At 38.6% G+C, this 22,554-nt stretch overlaps 2 protein-coding genes across 8 annotated transcripts in view; both read left to right on the forward strand.

The window, feature by feature from the left end:
* Positions 1-22,554, forward strand: part of tectb (tectorin beta) — a 44,822-nt gene that overhangs the window by 20,962 nt on the left and 1,306 nt on the right. For 4 of the 7 annotated variants that reach the window (XM_046068283.1, XM_046068284.1, XM_046068286.1 and 1 more), the window contains exons 3-8: positions 17,842-18,032; positions 19,028-19,179; positions 19,288-19,360; positions 19,576-19,679; positions 19,754-19,837; positions 21,084-21,246. In XM_046068283.1, coding sequence (XP_045924239.1) covers positions 17,850-18,032; positions 19,028-19,179; positions 19,288-19,360; positions 19,576-19,679; positions 19,754-19,837; positions 21,084-21,246 — 759 coding nt within the window. In that variant the 5' untranslated portion in view covers positions 17,842-17,849. Of the gene's footprint in view, positions 1-17,106; positions 17,399-17,841; positions 18,033-19,027; positions 19,180-19,287; positions 19,361-19,575; positions 19,680-19,753; positions 19,838-21,083; positions 21,247-21,360; positions 21,836-22,554 lie in introns of those variants that run through there. The other 3 variants (XM_046068287.1, XM_046068280.1, XM_046068282.1) reach the window with 3 other exon arrangements.
* Positions 11,085-14,289, forward strand: LOC123982632 (dickkopf-related protein 3-like). Its single transcript, XM_046068292.1, has 3 exons — positions 11,085-13,467; positions 13,800-13,974; positions 14,084-14,289. The coding sequence occupies exons 1-3, from the start codon at positions 13,315-13,317 to the stop codon at positions 14,287-14,289; spliced, it is 534 nt and encodes a 177-aa protein (XP_045924248.1). The 5' UTR covers positions 11,085-13,314.

Genomic DNA, 22,554 nt, shown 5'->3' on the forward strand with positions numbered 1-22,554 from the left:
ACACACACCAGCCAATGGGATTCCTCATAAACTTACATAATGTTTGTTTTCCTTCGATTTAATACACAAACATGTTCCAAATGACTAGACGCCCCCTACTTTCCACACTATTTAGTTTGTTGATTGATATGAGAAGCTCATTAAAAGTACATTTACTGATTTTGTTACAACATCCAACAGCTTTGCCAAAATCTCAGAATGTGACTCAGTATTGATGTTTTGAAACTCAGCTGTGAACTGTGTGAAAATTCAATTGTGCGCTAACTGGAGGTTTTGGGATTTTATCTTCAATACAGTATGAAGCTTTAATGTGGTGTAATTTAAACCAGATCTAGCTGTCTGTTCGCTGCATTTACAGGTAACAGTCCAGGTAATACACTGGTGGGGAAATTGAACTTGTTTAGCTAAAACAAAGATAATTATTCATGTTCAAGTTATGCTGATATTAGTTCTTAATAGCCAGGAGTTTCTGTCAGCTTGTATATGAGTAACAGTGATGGCCCAAAGGTTAGAGAAATGTGCTTGTGACCAGGTGGTTGCTGGTTCCATTCTCATTTTGCATAAATTAATGGGCTGTAAACAAATGGCCATAAGACACTAAAAGAGTGCATTTATGCACAAAAGATAAAACCATAGACCAACAGCTGCAAAGTTTCTCAACACAAGTCAAACTCACAGGATTTTGTAAAGGAAAAAAATGGAAGAAATGAATGTGAACTAGTTCCTTTTTTGGGACTGCGGAAATGGTGCACTATGAACTAGTCGACTAGCCTGTTAATTATTTATTCGATTAGTGGACTAGTCACGATTATTAATTAAATATCTTTCAAGTGAATTACTGATCTCCAACACACAGCCTAACTAGCTAATGTTACCATTAAGTGAACAAGGTTTACTATTCAGAATGAAGACCAGTATCAACGCCAGGGGGAAACCAGGGAAGAAGACAAGACTTCATAGAAACTTTAAAACTTTTAACTGTTTAACAAAGATTTTTGCTTCTGAACTATATAAAAAGCAAATTAAAAGCAAGTATCACAACTGTACACTAACAATGTAATGTCTATTTAGAATTATAAAGCAATAGTCCCTTTTCATACTACTTCTGTAGTTTATTTTTCCACAGTGCTTATACGTTTTAGGCTATAACTTAGTGGAGAATGTTCTGTAGGCTACATCACAAGCCAGATGTTTCTTGATTTACTTTAAAATGTTAAACCATTACTCAGATTGTAAAGACAGAATAATAGAGGTACGAACATTGAAACTATCTCACAGTTGTGGCCTTTCCTCTGTTGTTGCTACTCTGTTGTTGCTGCTGCAGTGGTCTGAGTAACTGGAACCAGAGGACTTTGTGGAGCTTCTCAACCTCGAAAACATTTGAGCACATTTTGGATTCGCCATCAACTTTCGTAAAACTGCCAATATTCAAATTCTACACAGTTGATTTCTGTTGATGAAATAGCATGCAAAACTTGTAAAAACAAAAAAACATTCTGCTGTTAGCCTCTTTCTCTGTTGCTTTCCACTTCTCGTAAGAATATTTCTTCTTCGTGAGTAGTCTTACAGTCAAGCAGTCATGGCAGGCAATGGAAGCGATACTGCTCCTAGCATTCCACGTAGTGCATTGCAGTTAGAAATGAACAACCTGAAATGCTCTTAATAAGAAGATTGCTATCTCTCCCTTAAACAGCATCTCCGTAACGACATGTCGACAATGACAAATGTTTATAGTCGACGTCATCAATTACGTCAACTAATCAGTGCAGCCCTACTATGAACGTGAACTAGTTCATTTTAATCTTGTACACCACTGTTCAGAATAGACTAGAATCCCCTAATTTTGAAAACCTATTGGAGATTTTGGAGCCATGTATTAAACAGAGCTCTTCACCACTATCTTCAAAACCCCAAATGAGGATAGAATCCAGTAGAGTTTAGAGACAGTGGCTGTTTTTTTACTACTCAAAATTAAATAATAATTAAAGTCCTTAAATTTGTCACCCATTTGTAGCTAGAACAGGCAGTTTTTAAAAAGAACAATAGAAGCAATATGAAACTGATTACCATAGTTTTTCAAGAATTCTCTAGGAGTTTAACTATCCAGTACAGCTACAAGTACCGGAGGGGGTTCCCCAGTTGCACAGCATCATGATGAGAAGGAAAGAAAGGCAGATGGGGAGAAAAAAAAGAGACAAAGAATCCCCATATTCCAGCCAAAAACATTTATTGTGATTTTAAAATCATTGTAACGGGGAATGGCCTGATTAGTGACTATTGGCCAGAAGTGACCCTTGCTCCAAATTCTCCCATTGCCCCCCCCCCCCCTTTTTTTAAAAACCTGGCACAAAGAAGACACAGGGCTGTTTCCCATTAAAGAGGGAGTCACACTCTTCTGTCTTGTTCCAATTGGAAACAGCTTTAAGGAGAACATTATTTATATCAAACCAGCAAGGCAGTTTCTTTGAGGTTCTATTTAATAATAAGGTAAGTGCATTTATTTTGTCAATCAGCAAAACAATTAGCAAATTTTATTTTTATTAATTTTAGCAAGTCCTTGTCAAAACACGTCTTCAAAGGATTACTGCCACTGTGTCTAAATAATAATAAAGGACAGATGTGAAGTTGGTTATGAGTCAGCGAGGCTGGCTTATTCAAGAGGGTCGAACTGCAGACCTCCTCTGTCAGGCCACTTCTGCTTCAGACCTCCTCTGTCAGGCCACTTCTGCTGCAGACCTCCTCTGTCAGGCCACTTCTGCTTCAGACCTCCTCTGTCAGGCCACTTCTGCTGCAGACCTCCTCTGTCAGGCCACTTCTGCTTCAGACCTCCTCTGTCAGGCCACTTCTGCTTCAGACCTCCTCTGTCAGGCCACTTCTGCTTCAGACCTCCTCTGTCAGGCCACGTCCGCTGACAGGCCACTTCTGCTGCAGACCTCCACTGTCAGGCCACGTCCGCTGACAGGCCACTTCTGCTGCAGACCTCCACTGTCAGGCCACTTCTGCTGCAGACCTCCTCTGTCAGGCCACTTCTGCTGCAGACCTCCTCTGTCAGGCCACGTCCGCTGACAGGCCGGTCAAGAAAGGAAATACACGCAAAAACCACAAAATAAAAGCGTGCGATTTGACAGGAAACGCATTCATGTAGACATAGGGGGAGGGTTTTTGTCATTAATTTATATTATTTAGTCAACATTGTAACTGGAAACTACCAGGCTAATTCCTTATATATAGCATATTGATTTGAGCCTATTCTACTTAGCACTTAACGTGCCAACATAGCAACAAAGCCGACTATATATTGCTTCAATCATTCAACTAGTAACAGTATCTTTTTTTACAGGCACTATTTATTTATTCTGTCACAATATGACATTAATTCCGTCCATACAGCTAGCCACATCCATTCACAGAATCGTTGCTGATTAAGAGTCTCTTCCAGTTATCTTAAAAGAAACACACACACACTTCTCATTCATAATTTACCTTTGAAGAGTAATATACTATGGCATTTTAATGCTGAATTTAATAGAAAAAAAAACGGACACCTGTGGAAATTGGACTACAATTTGAGCTTTGTGGGAGTGTGTAGTATAACAGACATTACCGGCGGGGATTAATAAATTTATAATAGAAGCCTGGACAGAGACTTCATTGCTTCACGTGGTCAACACTTTCTCTCACACACAGCAGCCCACTACTTGCCCTAGATGTGTGTGATACTGTAACAAAGTTTTAGGTTTTAAAAGCCTGAAATAAACCAACAAAGACTACTGCTCAAGGAGAGACCGCAAATCCACCCTTTATCGTATCATATTAATTATTAATCATGTCGTAATGACATTCATGCGGTGCGCAGCATAGTTAGTTTGGAAAACGTGTTTATTTTAGTGTGTCTATCTTATTAATATAATGTACATTTGTGATTAAAAATAATGGTTGTTGGTAAATGAATTACTGACCCCCACAGATGCATGATTTTACTGCTTCAATAAGAGCCCAGACCCTCCTTATGGACCGTAACTAGAACCCTGCTGGAGTGTGTGGACTATCAAACTGTAAAAATGAACACACATGCAATACAACATGTATACCTGTATCGATAATTTTGTAAATATCCACTTTTTAAAAATGAATGGAGACAATACTGTAATAATACTTTTACTTTATTCACTGTACACACACAGATTACACAGTTAGAAAAGTAGTTGGCAGCAGTGATTGATTTGCATTATCCGAAACATAAAAAAAAAAGTCTGAAAGCATGGGTCTTGGCATGTTCCATCAAAATATCTACAATTATCAATATTTGTACATCTAAATCACACAAATTAGGATATGCCAACAGTGGCTGTGGTGAGGAGTAGTATCTTTATGTGGATAACTGTTTAAATAACCGTGTGTGTTAAATATCTCACTGCTACAAAGCAGCTGATTCAAACTATCAACTCGTTATGAATCCTGAAGCTGCTTGAATCAGCTGCGATGAAGCAGGAAGAGATTGAATCATGCAGGAGAGGGGGTAACTTTCTTTAGGAAAGGGTTGGGAAACAATGTCGTAGTACATAAACTTCAATTAAACTAAGATCAATTCATACAGCCAGCAAAGCCTTTGCACACTGTTTAACGTTTAGTGTGAAAAGCTACACCGAACGGTCTAAACAATATAGATCTTTATTTTATAATCTTCTTTTGGACAAATATCTAACCTGAGCGTCGTCGACTTGTTAAGACAAATGCAAACCTATGCCCTTGCAAAATGCTTTCCAAAACACGAACACAAAGTAGTTTCATACAGTCCATGAGTAACGTTAGCTTACGTTATTCAAAGGGAAAAAAAGCTAATCCTGCTACTTCAGGAGCTATCGCTAGCCACCGTTGGCGAAGCCTAACATTACTTATGTAGAACAACCGAGAATGCATCACGTTACATCCTGTGGGGACGTAAAAAACTGACCGGCCTGACAGTGGAAGTGGCCTGACAGTGGACGTCTGCAGTGGACCCCTCTCGACTTATTACTGGAAACTGACAAGCCCTTACATGTTGTAGTTTTCTGGTGAATGGTAGCGCTGGGCACCCGGTGTACTCTTTCAGTCCAAAGTTAATCAATTCTGTTATTTGACTTGATGGAACTATATGTAAGAATTTAGGTTTAAAAATAACTAACTTTAGCTGCTTCTAAGCTGCTTAGATCATTAATACAAATGTTAACGTCTAAACTTATGATCAATATGTCAATATGGACATGCTAAACATCGTTAGATCGGTTAGATTCTCCACAGTTCAATTGTTCAGTTCATTTAACGGAAACAACAAGCCCCAAAGTCTAATTATTATAGATTTACCGATGTAACCGGCATGGTAGACTACAAGAGACCAAGACAACAAGAAGTCCCGACTCCTGTTACCTTTGAAGCACTCGTTAAGTTCAAATGTGTCCGTTCCTTCAAAATTACATTGCTTTAGTCTGTAAGATCCGATCCAAAGAATCAAAACAGCTTTACATAAAAATGTAAGTTGTGAATACTGTCATGTGAAGTCAATTTCTCTCTGTCTGCTATCTTTTGCCACACTTTTCTCATCATGCACCATGTTGTTGTTTCGTTGCTGCCTACAAAATAAAAGCACATAAGCCGTCTGTGGGAGCTAGATCAAATGAATGATGAGTATTTGATATTATTTGATAATTTAAAATTTTTAACAATAGTATACTGTTTGAAATAAATAAACTGTTTCATAGTAACCTATTTCAGTTTTTTGCAAAAGAAATTAAAGGCCTGTCCCATAAGGACGTCTGTCCCAAATATAGGCTCGGTCAATTCAGTGATTTTAGCAAATAAAAGCTTGGGCTAATAATCAGAGTTTTACGGTATTTAACTTAGCATGCTAACCAGCTAGCCTTGGCCCCTCCTGTCTCATAATACTGCTTTATACCTCAAGATGCGATAGTGATTCTCTGTAGTGTCCAGTCTGCCCACTGAGGAGGTTTTCCTGCCAGGACCCCACTGTAACCCCTGCTCAGGCCTCCGGAAGTGGGCGCTGACTGTTGCCCGACCTCCCTCTTGCTCTTCTCCAGCATCACACCTTAACTGAACCCGCCGTGTCTTTGTCCTCTGTAAATCTCCTCGGTACTGGGTTCCCTGACGTCAAACTGCTCCCCGCCACAATTTCCTGCATCAGGCCACAGCTCCTCTGCTGGCGATGTAAACCCCAACCGGTTCTCCGAGTACCCAGTCCAGGCAGCGTCAATGAGCAATAGGACTGCTAGCTGCTAAATAAGCTAACTAGCTAACAATTAGCAGGAGTTAGCAGTTACTCTGGTGATATGCTGCCCCATGTTGTTTGGAAGATGAATCCAACAGGGGGCCAATGAATGAAGTATTGCACCTTTAAAATGCTGTATAAAAACAGTTTTACTATATTTTTTAAGAAAATAAAAAACTTCTGGCAAATCTTTAGATTTCTAAAGCAGCAATGACTAATTTACAACGAACCTGACAATGAACATAGGTGTTATTAACTTAACCTGAGTTAACATCTGTCTCACCGACAATAAAGATACCTCACTTTTAAGACAATACACAGTTAATTACTAGAGTAGACATTACTTCATCATTCCAGACTGATGGGGTATGGGAACTCTGCTCACAGTTGCATTGACTGTAATGAAAAAGTAACCAAGTTATCCAGTTTTGTTATCCAAGTTTGAAGATGCAGTCCATGATCCTATAATTTTTTCCTGCTTTATACAATGGTAATGTTGGAAATGCACAAAGAAATGTGACCTGGTAAATGGAAAGTTCCAGATAATTCTGATGTTTAGATTTTGTATATGCAATTCTCTGTCTATTTTTTGTCTGCTTTTACCATTATTGCGCTTAGTATTTATTATTTATTTGATATTACATGTAATACTAATAATATGACTAGTATTATAATTAACATAATCTTTAGACTAGACTATATATAGAACTGCAGGCAAAAACCAGCCAGGGGTTTAGAAGGTATAATGATAATAGGTATAATGGTACTTCTTCGTAGTTATGTGTCTATAATTTGTGGCTCCACCAGTATAGACAATCTGGAGTTCAGCATTTATAGGCAGCATATGAACAATTTATAAAGGGTTATAAAGGGTTCATAAAACAAACAAAGAAATTTAAGGACATTTTAAGTATGTATTAATGCACTGGTGTATAGACAGTTTATGATGTTTTATAATCATTGTAATTATATATAACATGAAATTCTTGTTTGCTTGTAAAATATCCACCATGTCCGTCTCTTCTAACATAATACCACAAAACATTTCTCTCTGTTTTTCTTCAAAGTGCTAAAATGGGCCACTCAAGGCTGATCAATCGGTGCATCTCTATTGCTCTTGCATGCTAAAACGGGGGAAATTGAGCCTACAAGCCTTTTTCACACATATGTGTATATCTATACTATAATCCGTTTATCGATCAGCTTTACATTACTTGGAAGTAAAATATAAGCATGGTCTTATATAGTATAATATTAAACGTGCACTTTGTGTTAACATTTGCTGGCTTCATTTCACCCCTCACTTGATTTCATGAGGAGTGATATAAAAGCTCAGGCCTGTCTGTGGAAGGTGTAGAATGTCTGCCCGCTAATGCTGAGAAATGGCTCAGAGGCAATTCTAGCACCTCGTTTAAATAGTAACTCCAATTTAGAGTTAAGGCTGGAAGTAAATGTCAGAACATGTGTTGGATGATTGTAATGCTCTTACATACAGTGATTCAAATAGAAAAACTCACCCCATCCCCAACACCTTGCTGACTTCAGATTCCGGTGTCCCGAATTTCCCGAAACTGACAATCCATCATTCTCACCCGCTTCATGGTGTGATTGGGCAGCTGTACGAATGTGAGAAGGGAGCCGGGGTTTGAACTTTTTTTTATTCTTGACACAACTATTTCCATCACTTTTTGTATGAACAAATAAGTGCAACACTTTTGCGTCCCCCGCTTTCTATGACTGTGGGCCTCACTTTGCCTTCGAGTGAAGCCGTTCGGATCGGGTTTAAACACTTTGATTTCCCACATGGTCAGACAGCCTATTGTAACAACAGGTTCTGATCAAGCATACCCGGCCCTTTCAGGACTGCAGCCAGACACCAGGCATTGTGTTGGTGACACCAGCAAAACACAGACACTGAGCAGTTTAGTTCCCAGTTGCAGTGTTTTAAATCAAAGTGTCTTTACTTTTGATTTGTTATAACTTTAAATTTATAAAATACATCATCCATTGTAGCTTCTATATAGTGCTTATGTTTAAAAATGGATTAACATGGTTCTGTCGTGTTCTTTGTCCGTGGGTTGGTCGGTCAGTCAGGCCACTGCTTTGGTCCTGAGTGAAATGTTTTGACCATTAATGGAGGAATTGCCATGAAATTTGGTAGAGGCATTCATGTTCTCCTGAGTACGAATTGTAACAATTTTGATGATTCCCTGACCATTATCGGATAAAAATTTGATGACTAAATATTGGCATAACTAATGCCATCCCCATCAGACTCAGCTGCACTTTGTGTTTAATGCTAATTAGTACATTTTAGCATGCCAACATGCTAATCTAAGATGGTGACTATGGAAACAATAGCATTATCATTGTGAGCATGTTAGCATGATAAAGACTACCATCTTACATTTACATTCTTCCCCATGACTTCCAGGGATCAATAAGGACTTCAACTTTAATCCATTTCATAATTTGGTTTTCTTTACAATAAACATTACAGAACACAGAGCTGCTAAAAAGCATCAACAATTGTGTTTGTGGCAATTTGTGGGTAACAAATGAGTAAAAAAGTGTATTTCAGGACCAATAACTTTTTATGTTCCTTTTTAAAACTGTACTTAATGGCATATAAAGGCTACACATCCAGTTTCAGATGATGACAAGATTGTTTCTGATATATTAACAGAATCCTCTCTTTGTGCAGAGCATGCTTTTCTTTTGATAGAAATAAGCCTATTTATTATCTCAATATTTGCATTAGTGGTTGCCATTTGTTTTATAGCTGTGCCTGATAGTGAATTTTTTAGTAGGCTATCAGTTGTTATTTATTTAGAAAACAATTTCTGAGAAGTAAAGGGAGAGAGCAATTGTTTCCACGTGATGCACAGATCTCCCTCTATATTTAGGTTTACCCTAGTTCGTTCCTGTGTTTTTGCCACAATAATTCTTTACGTAAAGATTATGTTCATAGATGCTTTAGGAATAATAATATTGTATTGGGTGCCTGAGCTATTAGTAGAGAGGGTAATTCATATGCTACACCCTTTATATAATAATGATGATAATAATAATAATATGCTGTAAAGACACTTTACAGTAAATGTAGAAGTTATGTACATTTAAAACAGATTAAAAACATAAAAAGCATAATATAAAATATATGAACAGTAAATCAAAGTGTATAAAGAGGTTTGGTTGGCTACATGCACATATCAAGATAACAATAGATACATAGTAGGCTAGGCAGCTAGCAAGTGTGATATTTTAAAGTGATCTTATCGATACCTCCATATAGATTAAAAAAATAATAGGTAAAATAGTTCTATTACGCAGAGATACTTGCTTATAATCCCTTTGTCCTCCCATGTCTATAATATTCATTCATTCAGCTTGAGAACTTGTTATAGTCTGTCTTAGAAAAATAAACCCCTGGACTGTGTTTTTTAGCAAAACAATTCTGAAGCGACATATTGAATCCTGAATAACCTACATTTACCTCATTGTTCTCCAGTGCCCTGAATGCACACTGACTTTGTGGGATTTATTGCCAATCGTCCATCCATTCCCGCACTGAACATGTTTTTTTGGGTGGTGGGAAGGCAGACCCTCCACCATTCAGAACTCCCTGTGGGGGGTCAAGGTCCATTACAATGGACAAACATCACCCTGCCCATTGTATTTGTTAGTCCCTAATTGCAAGACCTACAGCAATGTTGATTGTGACAGTGAGCACATTCATTACGAACGTATTTAGCAGAGTCATTAACACTGGGGGAGCATGTTATGGAGTGTTTGGAGACAGTTATCTGCATTTGGCATTGGGTAAATAAAAGGGGGGATATCTTGCTGTAAGTACAGACGTTGAACAAGAATACGTGTTAGGATGAGGATGATAATTAAAGAGAGTGGGAGTTTTAGTTTGTGTTGTAATTCTTATGCTGCAAAACACAGTGCTGAGAAAACAAATCCTAAACGCATCATCAGGAAGGGAGCAGCTTATAGGTTACAAAACATCTACTAGTTTGCCAAATATTTTCACTGTGACTGAAGAATCTTTCACTCTCTCCTTGACAATTTCCTGTGCACATCCATTTTCCAGTGCTCAATACACATGAATCAGAATAACTAAACTGCTTAGATGGTTGCATAATCATGATACAATACTTATTTTAACATTGCTAATTGATCCAGTTGCTGCTATTGTTCCTACTAATTGACCGCCAATTACGTCATTAGTCTGTGTTAGCCTGTTTTGATAAGGACTCAACTACCCGGAGCTGAGATATCTACGTAACCAATCTGTGCTGTCTGCCACTAAGACAATGTAAAGTACTTACAATTATCCATGCATCGACTGTATGTCTGAGTGAAAATACTGAATGCTAATAAAACAATGAATTCTAATGTTGGGTAAAGCTATTCATACAGGTTAACACAGAAGTTATGATTACTGACATTATATTACTTCTACATTGTACAGTCTTAGTTGGATCATAAGACTCATCACATCTCCAGTGTGATCACCATGACTTGATAAAGACCAAGGTCCCGGATGGTAGCCTGGAGGCTTGTGATTCCACCTGAATGAGACGAAGTGATAGTGTAGAGCTTGCGGAGCCTTGGAGAGGCCATAGGAGACAACATACACTAGGCATTAGATGCTGTTAGTATGCAGTTCACTCAGGATTTTGAGTCGTATCAGTAAATTCATAAAGGCTTACATGTGTAATTTTTTTTTTTTATAGCTGCTTGCTTTAGTTTATTAATAAGTTTTCATGAAAATTTAAAGCAAGCAAATATTAATTAGTTTATATAGCACTTTTCTAAACAGTTTTTCAAAGTGCTTACCAAAGTAAGACAGCATATAAGAACACTGACACAAGGTGTGCAAACCACAAACTATAATACAAACTATAATAAATAGTAAAACGTTATACCCTTTTGCAGCATTACAATGCAACATCATGGCCAATCAATCATCGCTTGCAAACGCACAGTCCTGATATATTACTTTGTTATGTGAACTTGACCCTGAAATAGCCATCTTATGAAGTGCTGTACATGTTCAGAGTAAACATTTCAGTTCTAAGCAGCTGCTTACCAGTCCAGTGGAGAGAAAGTATAATGTGTGATCTGTTTGTGAATGTTGCTGTTATTGGGGAAAAGAGAAGACATTTCTATAAATGATATTCAGTTATTACTAAGATTGTTCCTCATGTCAGTCAATACTTGGGTTCTTATGGAGAATGTCTGGCCTAAACTGGTTTGAACAGATTTCTGAGGAATATAACCAAAGAGAATTCTTATATTTTCAGATAGGATCAGTGCTTGGCAATACTCATGGTCAATATAATAAAATAAAAATGACCAATGGTGCAGCCACTATGAAACATAAACATGGCTGTGAGTCCAACTGTTGTGGCATAAAGAGGATTTTCAGGTTCTCCATTTAGTGCCCGGATTCATCAAGGGTCTCAGAGTTAAAAAATCAGCCCTAACTGGTCAAAACTTCTCATGCATATTTGGTCCTTTAGGACTAAAAGCATTTTATAACTCTCAGCTGATATTTAGGAGAACTCCAGAGGTGTCCTAACCTGTTTGGAGTTGCCAGAAGATTTTGTTCAGGCAAAGCCATTCTGTCAGAGGAGAGATGTTTTGGAAATGGTTGATGACAATGAGCCATTTTGACAAAAGCTGGATCATTTTTGTGAGAAACTAATGTCCTTAGCCAACAAATGATTTCAGCAGCCATGTAATGTGGGAAAAAATGCAACTCCCTCATTCATTTCAATTTGACCACACATATGGGGTGCTAATGCAGAGGGTTGAACGCTGTGATAAATCTCCAGACTAAAATAGTATAAAATCCTATCCCTCATAGTTATATCTGTGCTGCGATTTGGTGAGTGAGAAGCCTTCAAACTCATGGATTAATTACTCTGGCCAGACAGACCTCATTTTTTTTCAATCTTCGTACCGGTACCTTACATTACAGGTAAAAGCACAGCTGTGAAGGTTGAATGATAAATTGCCGCTACTTGTCAGGAAAAGCTGAACGATATTGACTCATTTTAAAAGAAACCCCTCATGAATGAAACATGTTGTTACTGTCAACCTTGCAAGTTAAGAGACAACTTTCATTTTTACTCCATGATAACATGTCTGGAGCATTTCGCCAGAGCGGTATGTTCTTTTTTTCTGTTTCTTTGGCTTATTTTCACGCTATACTGAAAACATATCACCAATCTATAACTTCAAATAATCATCAGAAAATGATATTATTACTCTTTTATTTTACCATACTGGATTGTTTTTGGTATGTTGTGTGGTCTGATTCCTTTTTGGGAAGTAAAAAAGAAACTAGAAATTGTTGAAATAATTGTGCAGAAATGAATCTGTTTGTGTCCCTAGAGCAACTTGTCTCCGCTCCACTCACTCCCCTTCTCCCCCTGAGAACTAATGACTGATGGTAATTACATTTAATGAGATCATGGGGTCGTCTGCAGGGTGCACTTCTGCAAATTGCTCTCAGCGTGGGGTCTGAAGTGGGATAGGGTAGGGGGCAACAGGGCAGTCGAGGTCGGGGCCAGGAGTGTTTGCAGAGTGTTTGGGGGCCAGGACCCACAGTGGCTTTACCTGTCACTCACTGAGTAGTGAAACATGTCATGCATTTGTCTGCCTTTGTCCTCCTCATTTGTTTGTCTGCTGCTCAACGACTGGTCATTTTGCCACTATTTTCTGCCTGCAGGGGGTTACCCAGGCAATTTAGTTAATCCATTAACAACTAATTGTCTCCTCCTATCCTGTTGCTTGGACAAACAGCCTGGTTGGGGGGGTGTCAAGTCCTGGTGACCTATAAAAGTCATACTGGCTGAAGAGGCAGCCACTGTCACTGCATGGATCGCTGCAGTCCTGGTTTTCTACACATTTACTCGGACATTTAAGCTTTGGATTTTTATTTAGTGTGGAGTCACCCTGACTTTAGTTAATTGTTTCAGTCTGCCTTGCTCTTATTTTTCTCAATTTAATTACATTTTTCGTTGTTGGTGGACATGTTGGGAAATCTGAGGGTACTCTGCCTGTGTCTCTGCTTCTCCTGGGCCAAAGCTCATATATGGGCCTGGATGCTCAACATGCCTCACAGCCCTCCCAAAGAAGGAGCTAAGGCACTTAGAGACAGCGATCCTGTAGCCAAAGCAACCACGGTAAGCTACTTCTGGATACTGTGCATTAAGATAATGCTTCTCGTGAATTAATTCAAAACTTTATTTAATCCTCTGAGAAATCATTAGAGCAAAAAGACAGTTCTGTGTTAGTACAGTGAAGTATTTCTTCTTAAGCCCGAAAATGTGGTTAGAGAAATTGTTATCAGTTTTAATTGTCCCTACTTACATGAAAAAGGGGCTGGTAATGCTTTTGCACATGACAATTTAGTCTTTACATAACTCAAAGTCCAAGATTTATAGGAACATGCAGGACTTAAATTTTAGCAAAAGTCTTTTTCCAAAAGTTTTAACACTTCCCCTCCTTTTACCAGGCTGTGTGCGATCATGACAGGGCCTGTGGGCGGGGTTTCTCCTGTGATCGACACTTTGGTCTTTGTGTTCCTCTACGAGGGGAGGGCCACTACTGTCGGAGGGACGCCCAGTGTGTCCGCGGACTAAGTTGCATGTTTGGGAAGTGCCATCGCAGCATCCCCAACGGACAAGAGGGTAAGAGTGCAGCAGCAAACTGTATTTATTTAAAATATAAAATAGTGGCTTTGTCAGTTTCAGATTCATTATGGCTGGACTTGAAATAATTGCCCTTTCCTTCATCCAGGTGCCAGATGTAAAGTTGACAGGGATTGCGGGGCATCCATGTGCTGCGCACGACACCATGGTGAACAGGTGTGCAAGAGACGTCTGATCCGTGGTGAGAGCTGCTATGTTCCTGATGGAGGCCTGGCATTTAGCATAAACCAGATCTGTCCCTGTGATGAGGGACTACTGTGTCGTGAAAGCAGTGCATCCCACCAGAGAGAGTAAGTACAGCAAACAACCCAAAAGCCCCAGGGTCACTGTTGTACAGTATATGATTAGTTGAAAATTTGTCAGGGAATTCACCACACTTAGTATGTACAATATCAAGCAAAACAGGTCTTGGACAAAGCATAAAAAGTATACTTAAAACAGCCCTCACCATGCATTCTTTAACCAACCATTGAGAATTTGGGTTTCTTTGGTACACTCTTGTCCCACAATGAAATGCACAACGTAAATGGAGGAGCTTCTCACAGCTGGAAAAAATTCTAACAAATTATGGATGTTGGTAAAACAGCTCAAGGGACAACTCAGAAAGCCAAAAAATAGCTATTAAATCAGTGGAAAAACATTTTGATGTCTATTTGTGAAGTTTAATTGGCAGTGACATTCCAAAGTCGCAGTTTTATTTGACGAGGCGTGCAACTTGTAATAATTCCCAGAAACATTTGATAATGAATGGCGTGATTCACATGGCCTAACCTCAATTTGTTTGTCTTTCAGGAGAGATTTTATTTACCGGCCAGAGCGAACAAGTTGGACCTGCCAAGTGCCCAAACCTTGATGTCAGCCTCAACATTAAAGCTATTTATTATGTAAATATGTTGTATATGATTGTATATAAAAACTTATGTTGCCAAATATGTTGTTTAACTAGATGTTCTTATTAGAGTTTACAGCAAGGATGTTTTTAAAAATATTATTTCATTTTGTATTTTATTGATAAAAGCACTACTGTATGTAGTTGGGCTCAACAATGCCATTATGTCTCATACAGTATCTTCCTCATGCATTTAGTGATCTTTGATTATATGCGTAATTTCTATTCCCCTTCAATTTAAAGAATAAAAATAAATATTTTCCAAAAGCAACAATTTATGACTATCACTTCATTTACCAGCTGCCAGTAATAATTCCTTATCAAGAATAATTACTCATAAGCAAGACAGTGTGTAGACGAAAAGGTTTTGCTGCTCTCTTGTGGTGAACATACAGGGGATGTTTATAATGATTAAACACACAGTAAATTCACATGTACTGTAAAGCAGTTAAAACAGATCATTTCCCTCTGTCTACAGTTGCTGAGCATTTTAAAATCAAATGGTGAATGTTGGGTAGAGTGTAACCTTAACCCACACGTTACTCCGATGACTTTCAGTAACAGTAACAGTAAACCTTTTACAGACACCTTTCAGGTTTAGATGCAGTTAATGTTTCATACTCAAAAGGCAGATTTTGGGTGCAGTATCACTTTATAGCTGACAGTGGACCATACAGACACAGACTCTGTCTCCCTCTCAGCACATTGAGCATGTTTCTTGGATCGCAGGCTGCGGTTGCATAATATGGTGAAATCCTGCGGCTCCCAATTGTTAGCTTCACCAGATGCTGTAACGTTAGCTGTCCCCTGGTCCGTTCTTAGATTGGTATCTTCCTTGGCCTACTCCTTAGAAATTCCCCTGTTGCTCCATTCAGATGCTAATTGTCTGCAGTTTGCCCCTTCAATTGCTGGGTGACTTGAATTGTTCTGTGAAGGACATAGTGTCTAACCTCTTTGCTATCGTTTTACAGCTCTCATCATTAAGTCTTTGCAAGGATGAATTTGTGAGAACTGCATGATAAAAATAAGAAAGATTTCAAACTTTATTGGCGCATTGTTGATGCTGTGCCTTTCCCTCGAGCATCTTTAGTTTTCTAGCTATTTTAATTTCTTAAGAAATTTGATTTATAACAGAAAAAATATCACAAACAGACATAAATAATTTACACTCATTACATCAACACTAAAGCTACTGAGGCTTTGGATGGCATGATATAAACTAATGCAAAGGATGTAAACCTGTCAATGAGAACACGTTTCACGACAGGTAGACGAGACAAAAGCGATATCTAATAGCACAAGACTGTGAGAAACCTTATATTACTGAATGCTGCTAAACACAGTCCTATCATCTCCACTTAAGAACACTAGTTACTAGTGTATGTTGGCTCTTATCTGGGCTACCATCACATTTTAAGTTATCCATACATGTCTGTTTGCACTATTTAGCTTCTTAAATGGTATTATGTTACTGAAAATTTTGGCCAGTAGAACAAAGAGAAGGAACAGGGCTGTCAGTCTACCTGATGTTTGCAAGAGATATTAAGTGATTTATCAATAATTTGAATAGTTTACCATTTATGGAAATTAGCTCACTCACTTTGATGCCACTTTGACTCCACTCTGATGTTTGTCCATTAAATATAAGTCTATAGTCAGTAGCCGATTAGCTTAGCATAGCCTAATGACTGAAAACGGGGAAACAGCTAGCCCCACACTAAATGTTAAAAAATCACACAAATGTGGACAATTTGTTGTTTCATGTTTGGTTATGTGCTGGACAAGTTTGTACTCCAAGCCAAGAATTTGTCCAGCAAATAACCTCCTGTAAAATTGTGAAAACACTTTGGTTTTGATACAAATTAATCAAACAATATATAACATGTTAATCAGTGAGCTTTAGAGGGGCTGGTAGGTGGATTTTGTTACCTTTGGACAGAGGCAGGCTAGCTGTTTCCCCCATTTCTCGTCTTTTGCTCCAAGTCATCTATGTTCAATATTCAGTGTATAAAATTGACAAATTCCCTGTCTGCTCATCTCTAGAAGAGGTGACTTAAGCACCCTGAGCACTAATCCTGTGAGACGCTGGTGATTTAAAAGTCAATGTTCGAGCAGCACAGAGAGCTTTTGTGAGCAGCCCCACAATAGAGCTCTTAAACCAATCCTGCCAGGGGGAAAAGTGGAGATGGGAGAATGGGAGGAAAGTTGATTACCCTTACCTGTGACAGTATAAAATACCTCCTTAAGTTGTCAGCATATCAGTTGTAGAGCAACTGGTGCTGCTAACCTGTTGAAGAGCCATGAGGATACTTTGATGTCATACTATTCAAAGGTGTTTTTCCCTACAGGTGAGTATTTTTTGTGACAGATTTCATCATTATATGTTATCCTTAAATATACTTTCATTGCTAAGGCGGACTTCTTAAATCTCTCTGCAGCATCACATTATGGCTTCTGTCGGTGCATTATTAATGCTTTTGCCCGTTGCATGGACATGCTCTCCCCAAAAAGCAGGTAACATCACTATGATGCAGAGATTAGCCGGTACTTATATGCTTGTGTCACATTCGCTGCACAAAACAATGGTCGTCCTGCAGATCCCAGGTATTATAGGCAATCATTTGTCAGGTTCATGGTTCATTAGGAGTTTGACTAATGAAAGATGTAATCCTTACAACATACGACACCATCTATCCTTAGACCCTCAATTCAGATAAGAAAAAATTTACCCCCCAAAACTGGAAAAAAACACAAATGGAATGACATGTAGTAAATGTCTATATAAAGAGTAGACGTAAAATTAAATTAAAATTGCAACATGGAGAAACAGAATCACATTATTAAGTAAATATTACATTTAATAAGTGAGTTTCAGGCAACATGTAAAAGTGTTTTGACAGAAGCCACTTCATCATCTCTAAAGTTTGTCTCTCTGATTGTGTCTGATCTTATTTCAGACTACGTTATGGTGTCATGTTTCCCCAACGCCATCATTGCAAACGTCCCTGAGTGTCCTTACGGCTGGGAGATTGAGCAGCTCTCCCTGGGTGGAGTCTGTTACTCTGGAATACACAGCCCGGGCTACTACCGCTTCATCATCTCAGACCTAACACCCAGAAACCACTCGTACTGCGGCACGCAGTCTGAGGTGAGACAACAAGCAGGTATTAAAGTGCTGTGTTCGTTTTATTTTCCCTAAGTTTTGACATATCTAACCACCCCAGTTTAGTTTGTGGTGCTTTAAAAGTTGACATTTTAAAAATTCACCATCTCTTTCCAGAAAGATGAAAATTAATAAAATACGTCTGTGCGCCAACAACAAAAATACAAGAAAAAGTAAACAAAAATGCAAAATAACATCCGACCTCCAAAGAACATTGACAAACTTTACATTTGAGCTAAGCATTTTTCCAAAAATTTTCAGAATCATCTGCTGCATGAAACGCTAAGTTGCATCTACAGTATATTTTGTTTCCAGATGAGTGCTTTGTATGACACATCACGTTTGTTTTTATGAAAATTTACTATAATACATCAGTAGTTACATCAATACAGACTAATGTGACTTTTTGTGACTTTGGCTTACACTGAACACAAGACTTTTCCGGCTACCATATATCATGCATCAAAAAGAAACTTTTTTTATCCAGATGACTTGAGGTTTCTGGAAATACCTTTAGAACAGCGGTACATTTTGCTAAACCACCTTCTGGGTATTTAAAAGATGTCCAGGTATTTTCTTTTTTTTTGGTAAAATGGATGCTGAGATACAAATGTAATGGTAATACGTGAGAGACACAGACTGAAGTAACTAAACAAAGCAATTAATAGCTCTGGATCTAATTAGTAAACCATCGCATGATGACCTGATAACTCTAACTGTCAACAGCTTTCATGGGGACTGTTTCTTTGGTAAAAGTAGTTCCAATGAAAACTGATCAAAGTGAAGATATCTGAAAACCTGGGAACATAAAACCAAAACTAACTCTGTGGGTTTAAATGCTAATAGCGCCAGTTGTAAGTTGAGGTTACGGACCCTTTAACACATACAATTATTTAAATGCAACTTAATTAAAGTATTATTGAAGGAAAAGGTTTATCTTATTCACCTCTTCTGCGGTTGATCTCCATTGTTCTCCACAGTACATGCCTGGCAAAGACCCCAAGTACATCTTCTATAACTCCATCGTGTCCAATGACACTTCTCTCACAGTCAGAAACCAGCCTGTTAACTACACCTTCAGCTGCATGTACCGAGCAGCCTACCTAGTAAATAACGCCGTCTTCAGCCAAAGGTAAGCACCGATCTAGGACACGAGGCGACGGCAGATACTGTTTGGAAGATATGTGCATTCTAACCCAATGACTTGCAGTGTTTTTACTAAACCCTCTGCTTTTTCCAGAGTGGCTACAGTTTATGTCAACAACGGGAGTTTAGGCACTTTTAGATCACAGTTGTCTATGAATGTGTTCACGGTGAGTAGCCGCTCCCAGATTCAGTTTCTCCAGTGGAAGCCTTTTGAAACATGTTTAATGCGATCATCCTGTTTTTAAATGTGTTATTTAATAAATCCTGTGCAGAATAGCTGTCTGTATAAATAAAAGTTATGGTATGGGTACAACTTGTTACGGTCATTAGATGTAAATAAAAGAATGCCACCGTCAGATGAAGAAATACAAATATTTTGTAGAATTCAAAGTTCCTGTATGCCAAGGATGCTCCCTATGTGATTGACACTTCTGAGATCGGCTCTGAAGTCTTCATTGGCATCGAGGCAAAAGGACTAAGTAACAGGTATGTCAACAAATAAAAGTAATAAAAGTATATTCCATTATAGAGGATTTCTAATCTTTTTCTGAACTTCTCAGATTCAAAGTTGTAATTAACAACTGCTGGGCGACTCCTACTCCTTACTCAACTGACAAGAAGAGGTGGAGTCTCATCATTAACAGGTAAAATGTAAAAACATTTTAAATTCAATTCAGTTAGCTTAACATGTAAAGTTAAATCAACAACTGTTTAGTTACAATGACACACAATACAATTACACGCTGCCCTCAACACTTCCCGCACTGTAACTGTATGCCCAAGAATACTGAAAAGACTCACTGGGGGCCTTTGGAGCTCTACAGATTCAGTGCTTGTATCAGAGTCTGACAGTAGACTCAGTCCTTGTTAGCCTGTGGATGCTAATCCTCCTGCCTGCCTTTGGCGAGACTTGTTGTTGACAATTTTAGCTCCTGTTGTTTGCATTTTGATTTATACTTTTATAGACTTCAGGTAATTTCTTAATACTTATACTGTCATGATCTACGAGTTGGTAAAGTTTTATATAGTTACTGTCAAAATACACACGATTATCAGTTAAGTAAGTTCAGTTAGGTAAAGTCAGTCACCTAGCTTAGAGCTTCAGATTTTGGGGGATAATGAAGCATGCATTGCTTTACTTCCACTCAACACTTGCATATGATGGTAGTATGGGTCTGAAAGATGCACAACACCTACTCCTACAAATACTCAAACACCCGGAAATCCAGCATTAGTTACAATTAAATTTACCTTCAATTTACATTTTCTCAGTTTGAAGAGTCAATTGTTCATTTGCAAAACTATGTAGTTGTGGAGTCACCTTTGTAAAGTGTAAATGTAAATGCTCTGTATTTGAACACGCCTTTCTAGACTTTGCAACCTCTCAAAACGTTTTTTACACTGCATCGCATTTACCCATTTCCACACATTCATACAGTCTAAGTGCTCAAACAGAAACTCACATTCATACACCGGGGGCAAATTCAGGGCTCAGTATCTTACCTTTGTCCCAGAGCTTGAACAAAAACAACACATGAGGCTGCTCCCTGTGAACTTAAATTAAAAGTGTAAGGATGTGGTGACAAACACTATAAAAAGAAGGGTCTCTGGAGATTCTTAACCCTTGGAAGTCTGCTAATAGGCTGATCAAACCACCAGTTCATGTCACAAGACTTCAAGTCAGAACCTATCTTCTGAAACCATCAGAATAGAAAATTTAAGTTACCTTGAAATGAATAAAACTTTAACATCAAGATAAAGATTAGGTGATTCTACTTAATTCCTGTGTGATGTTGAATATGAAAGTGTAGTTCTCTATGGCACTTGATGATTGGATCAACTCTCAGATTCAACAGTACTGTCTGTAAAACAGGTTTTGTCTTCCAACAGCTGCTCCTCTGACAACACTGTGACTATTTTTGAGAACGCCAAAGACAGCCGCTCCATGTTCAAGTTCAACTCTTTCCGCTTCCAAAGGCTAGAGAAGGTGTCCACAGTCTGGCTTCACTGTGAGGTCCAGGTCTGTGATGGAGAGAGACTCATCTGTCAGCCAGTGAGTTAAATACTATTATATGATATTAAACATTAAAGCACTGTGAAATGTTCTCTTTTCTGTTTGCATTTTATGCATCTATTTCTTTCTCTCCCATCAAACTTCTACATGCAGACTGAGGAGCCACAGATCTGATAAGGGGACCACCACTCTACCCCCTGAGCCATAGCCGCCCCTATTTAACAGAAATAGTTACTAGTTACTTTTGAAATTCATGTTTTAAATAAAAAAACAATTATTGTTAAAGGTTAAACCAGTGGTTCCCAACATATTTGGCTTGCGTTTCCATGTCATGTTTCAGAAATCTGTGAGTTGTCATGAAGTGATTTCCCATCTGCTTCAGATTGTTAAAATTTAGAAGAGGCAAAAATACCCAAAATTTCACATGATTAAAGTGAAGTCCAAAGAATGAAGACAGTTATTATTATCTGATGACACTTTGGAGGGGCACGACCCTTAGTTTGTGAACCACTGGGCTGTGCTACCTGACTGTACAAGTATTTAAAACTTGTAAAATGTTGCTTAGGGCGGCATGGTGGTGCGGTGGTTAGCACTGTCGCCTCACAGCAAGAAGGTCATGGGTTCAAACCCCCGGTTTGCATGTTCTCCCCGGTTTGCATGTTCTCGTCTGTGTGGGTTCTCTCCAGGTGCTCCGGCTTCCTCCTGCCATCCAAAGACATGCAGTCTAGGTTGATTGGTTACCCTAAATTGTCCTTATTCGTCTATGTGTGGCCCTGCAATGGACTGGCAACCTGTCCAGGGTGTACCCCGCCTTGCTGGATTGGCTCCAGCCCCCCGCGACCCTGTACGCATATAAGCAGTTGACGATGGATGGAAAATGTTGCTTAGACACTAAAACTGATGATACACAGCAACTTTTAGAGCGATTGTGCAGGGCAACGACATTACCGTCAATGGTAATGAGTAAAGATTACTACCGTAATCCCCTTCCCCCACCACTTCGCCACCCGCCCCGCACCGCCATCTGTTCAAAACATAGTCGGACTTGCCAACATTGCTCAAAAAGTTGCCCCGTGTATCATCAGCTTAATGCATCATTCTTAATACTAGTAAAACAGTACGAGTACAAAAAATCTAATAATGTCAGATATAATAAGGTATCAGTCACTGGAGACATTTTAATGCAGAATATATTATTTGTGTACATTTAGTCGATAGTACTTTTTCCTAAGAAGGATTTTGAATGCAGGACTTTTACTTGTAGTGGAATATTTTTACATTATGGTACTGGTACTTTTACTTTTCTGATCCGAGAAGTATCACTTTCATCACATTTAAGCCATTTCA

Source organism: Micropterus dolomieu, linkage group LG14 (assembly GCF_021292245.1).
Source record: "Micropterus dolomieu isolate WLL.071019.BEF.003 ecotype Adirondacks linkage group LG14, ASM2129224v1, whole genome shotgun sequence".
Taxonomy (NCBI): Eukaryota; Metazoa; Chordata; class Actinopteri; order Centrarchiformes; family Centrarchidae; genus Micropterus; species Micropterus dolomieu.

Coding starts and splice junctions, on each gene's coding strand:
- LOC123982632 (XM_046068292.1), top strand. CDS start 13,315: ATGTTGGGAAATCTGAGGGTACTCTGCCTGTGTCTCTGCTTCTCCTGG. Junction 13,468..13,799: donor CTGTAGCCAAAGCAACCACG/GTAAGCTACTTC, acceptor TCCTTTTACCAG/GCTGTGTGCGATCATGACAG. Junction 13,975..14,083: donor CATCCCCAACGGACAAGAGG/GTAAGAGTGCAG, acceptor TCCTTCATCCAG/GTGCCAGATGTAAAGTTGAC.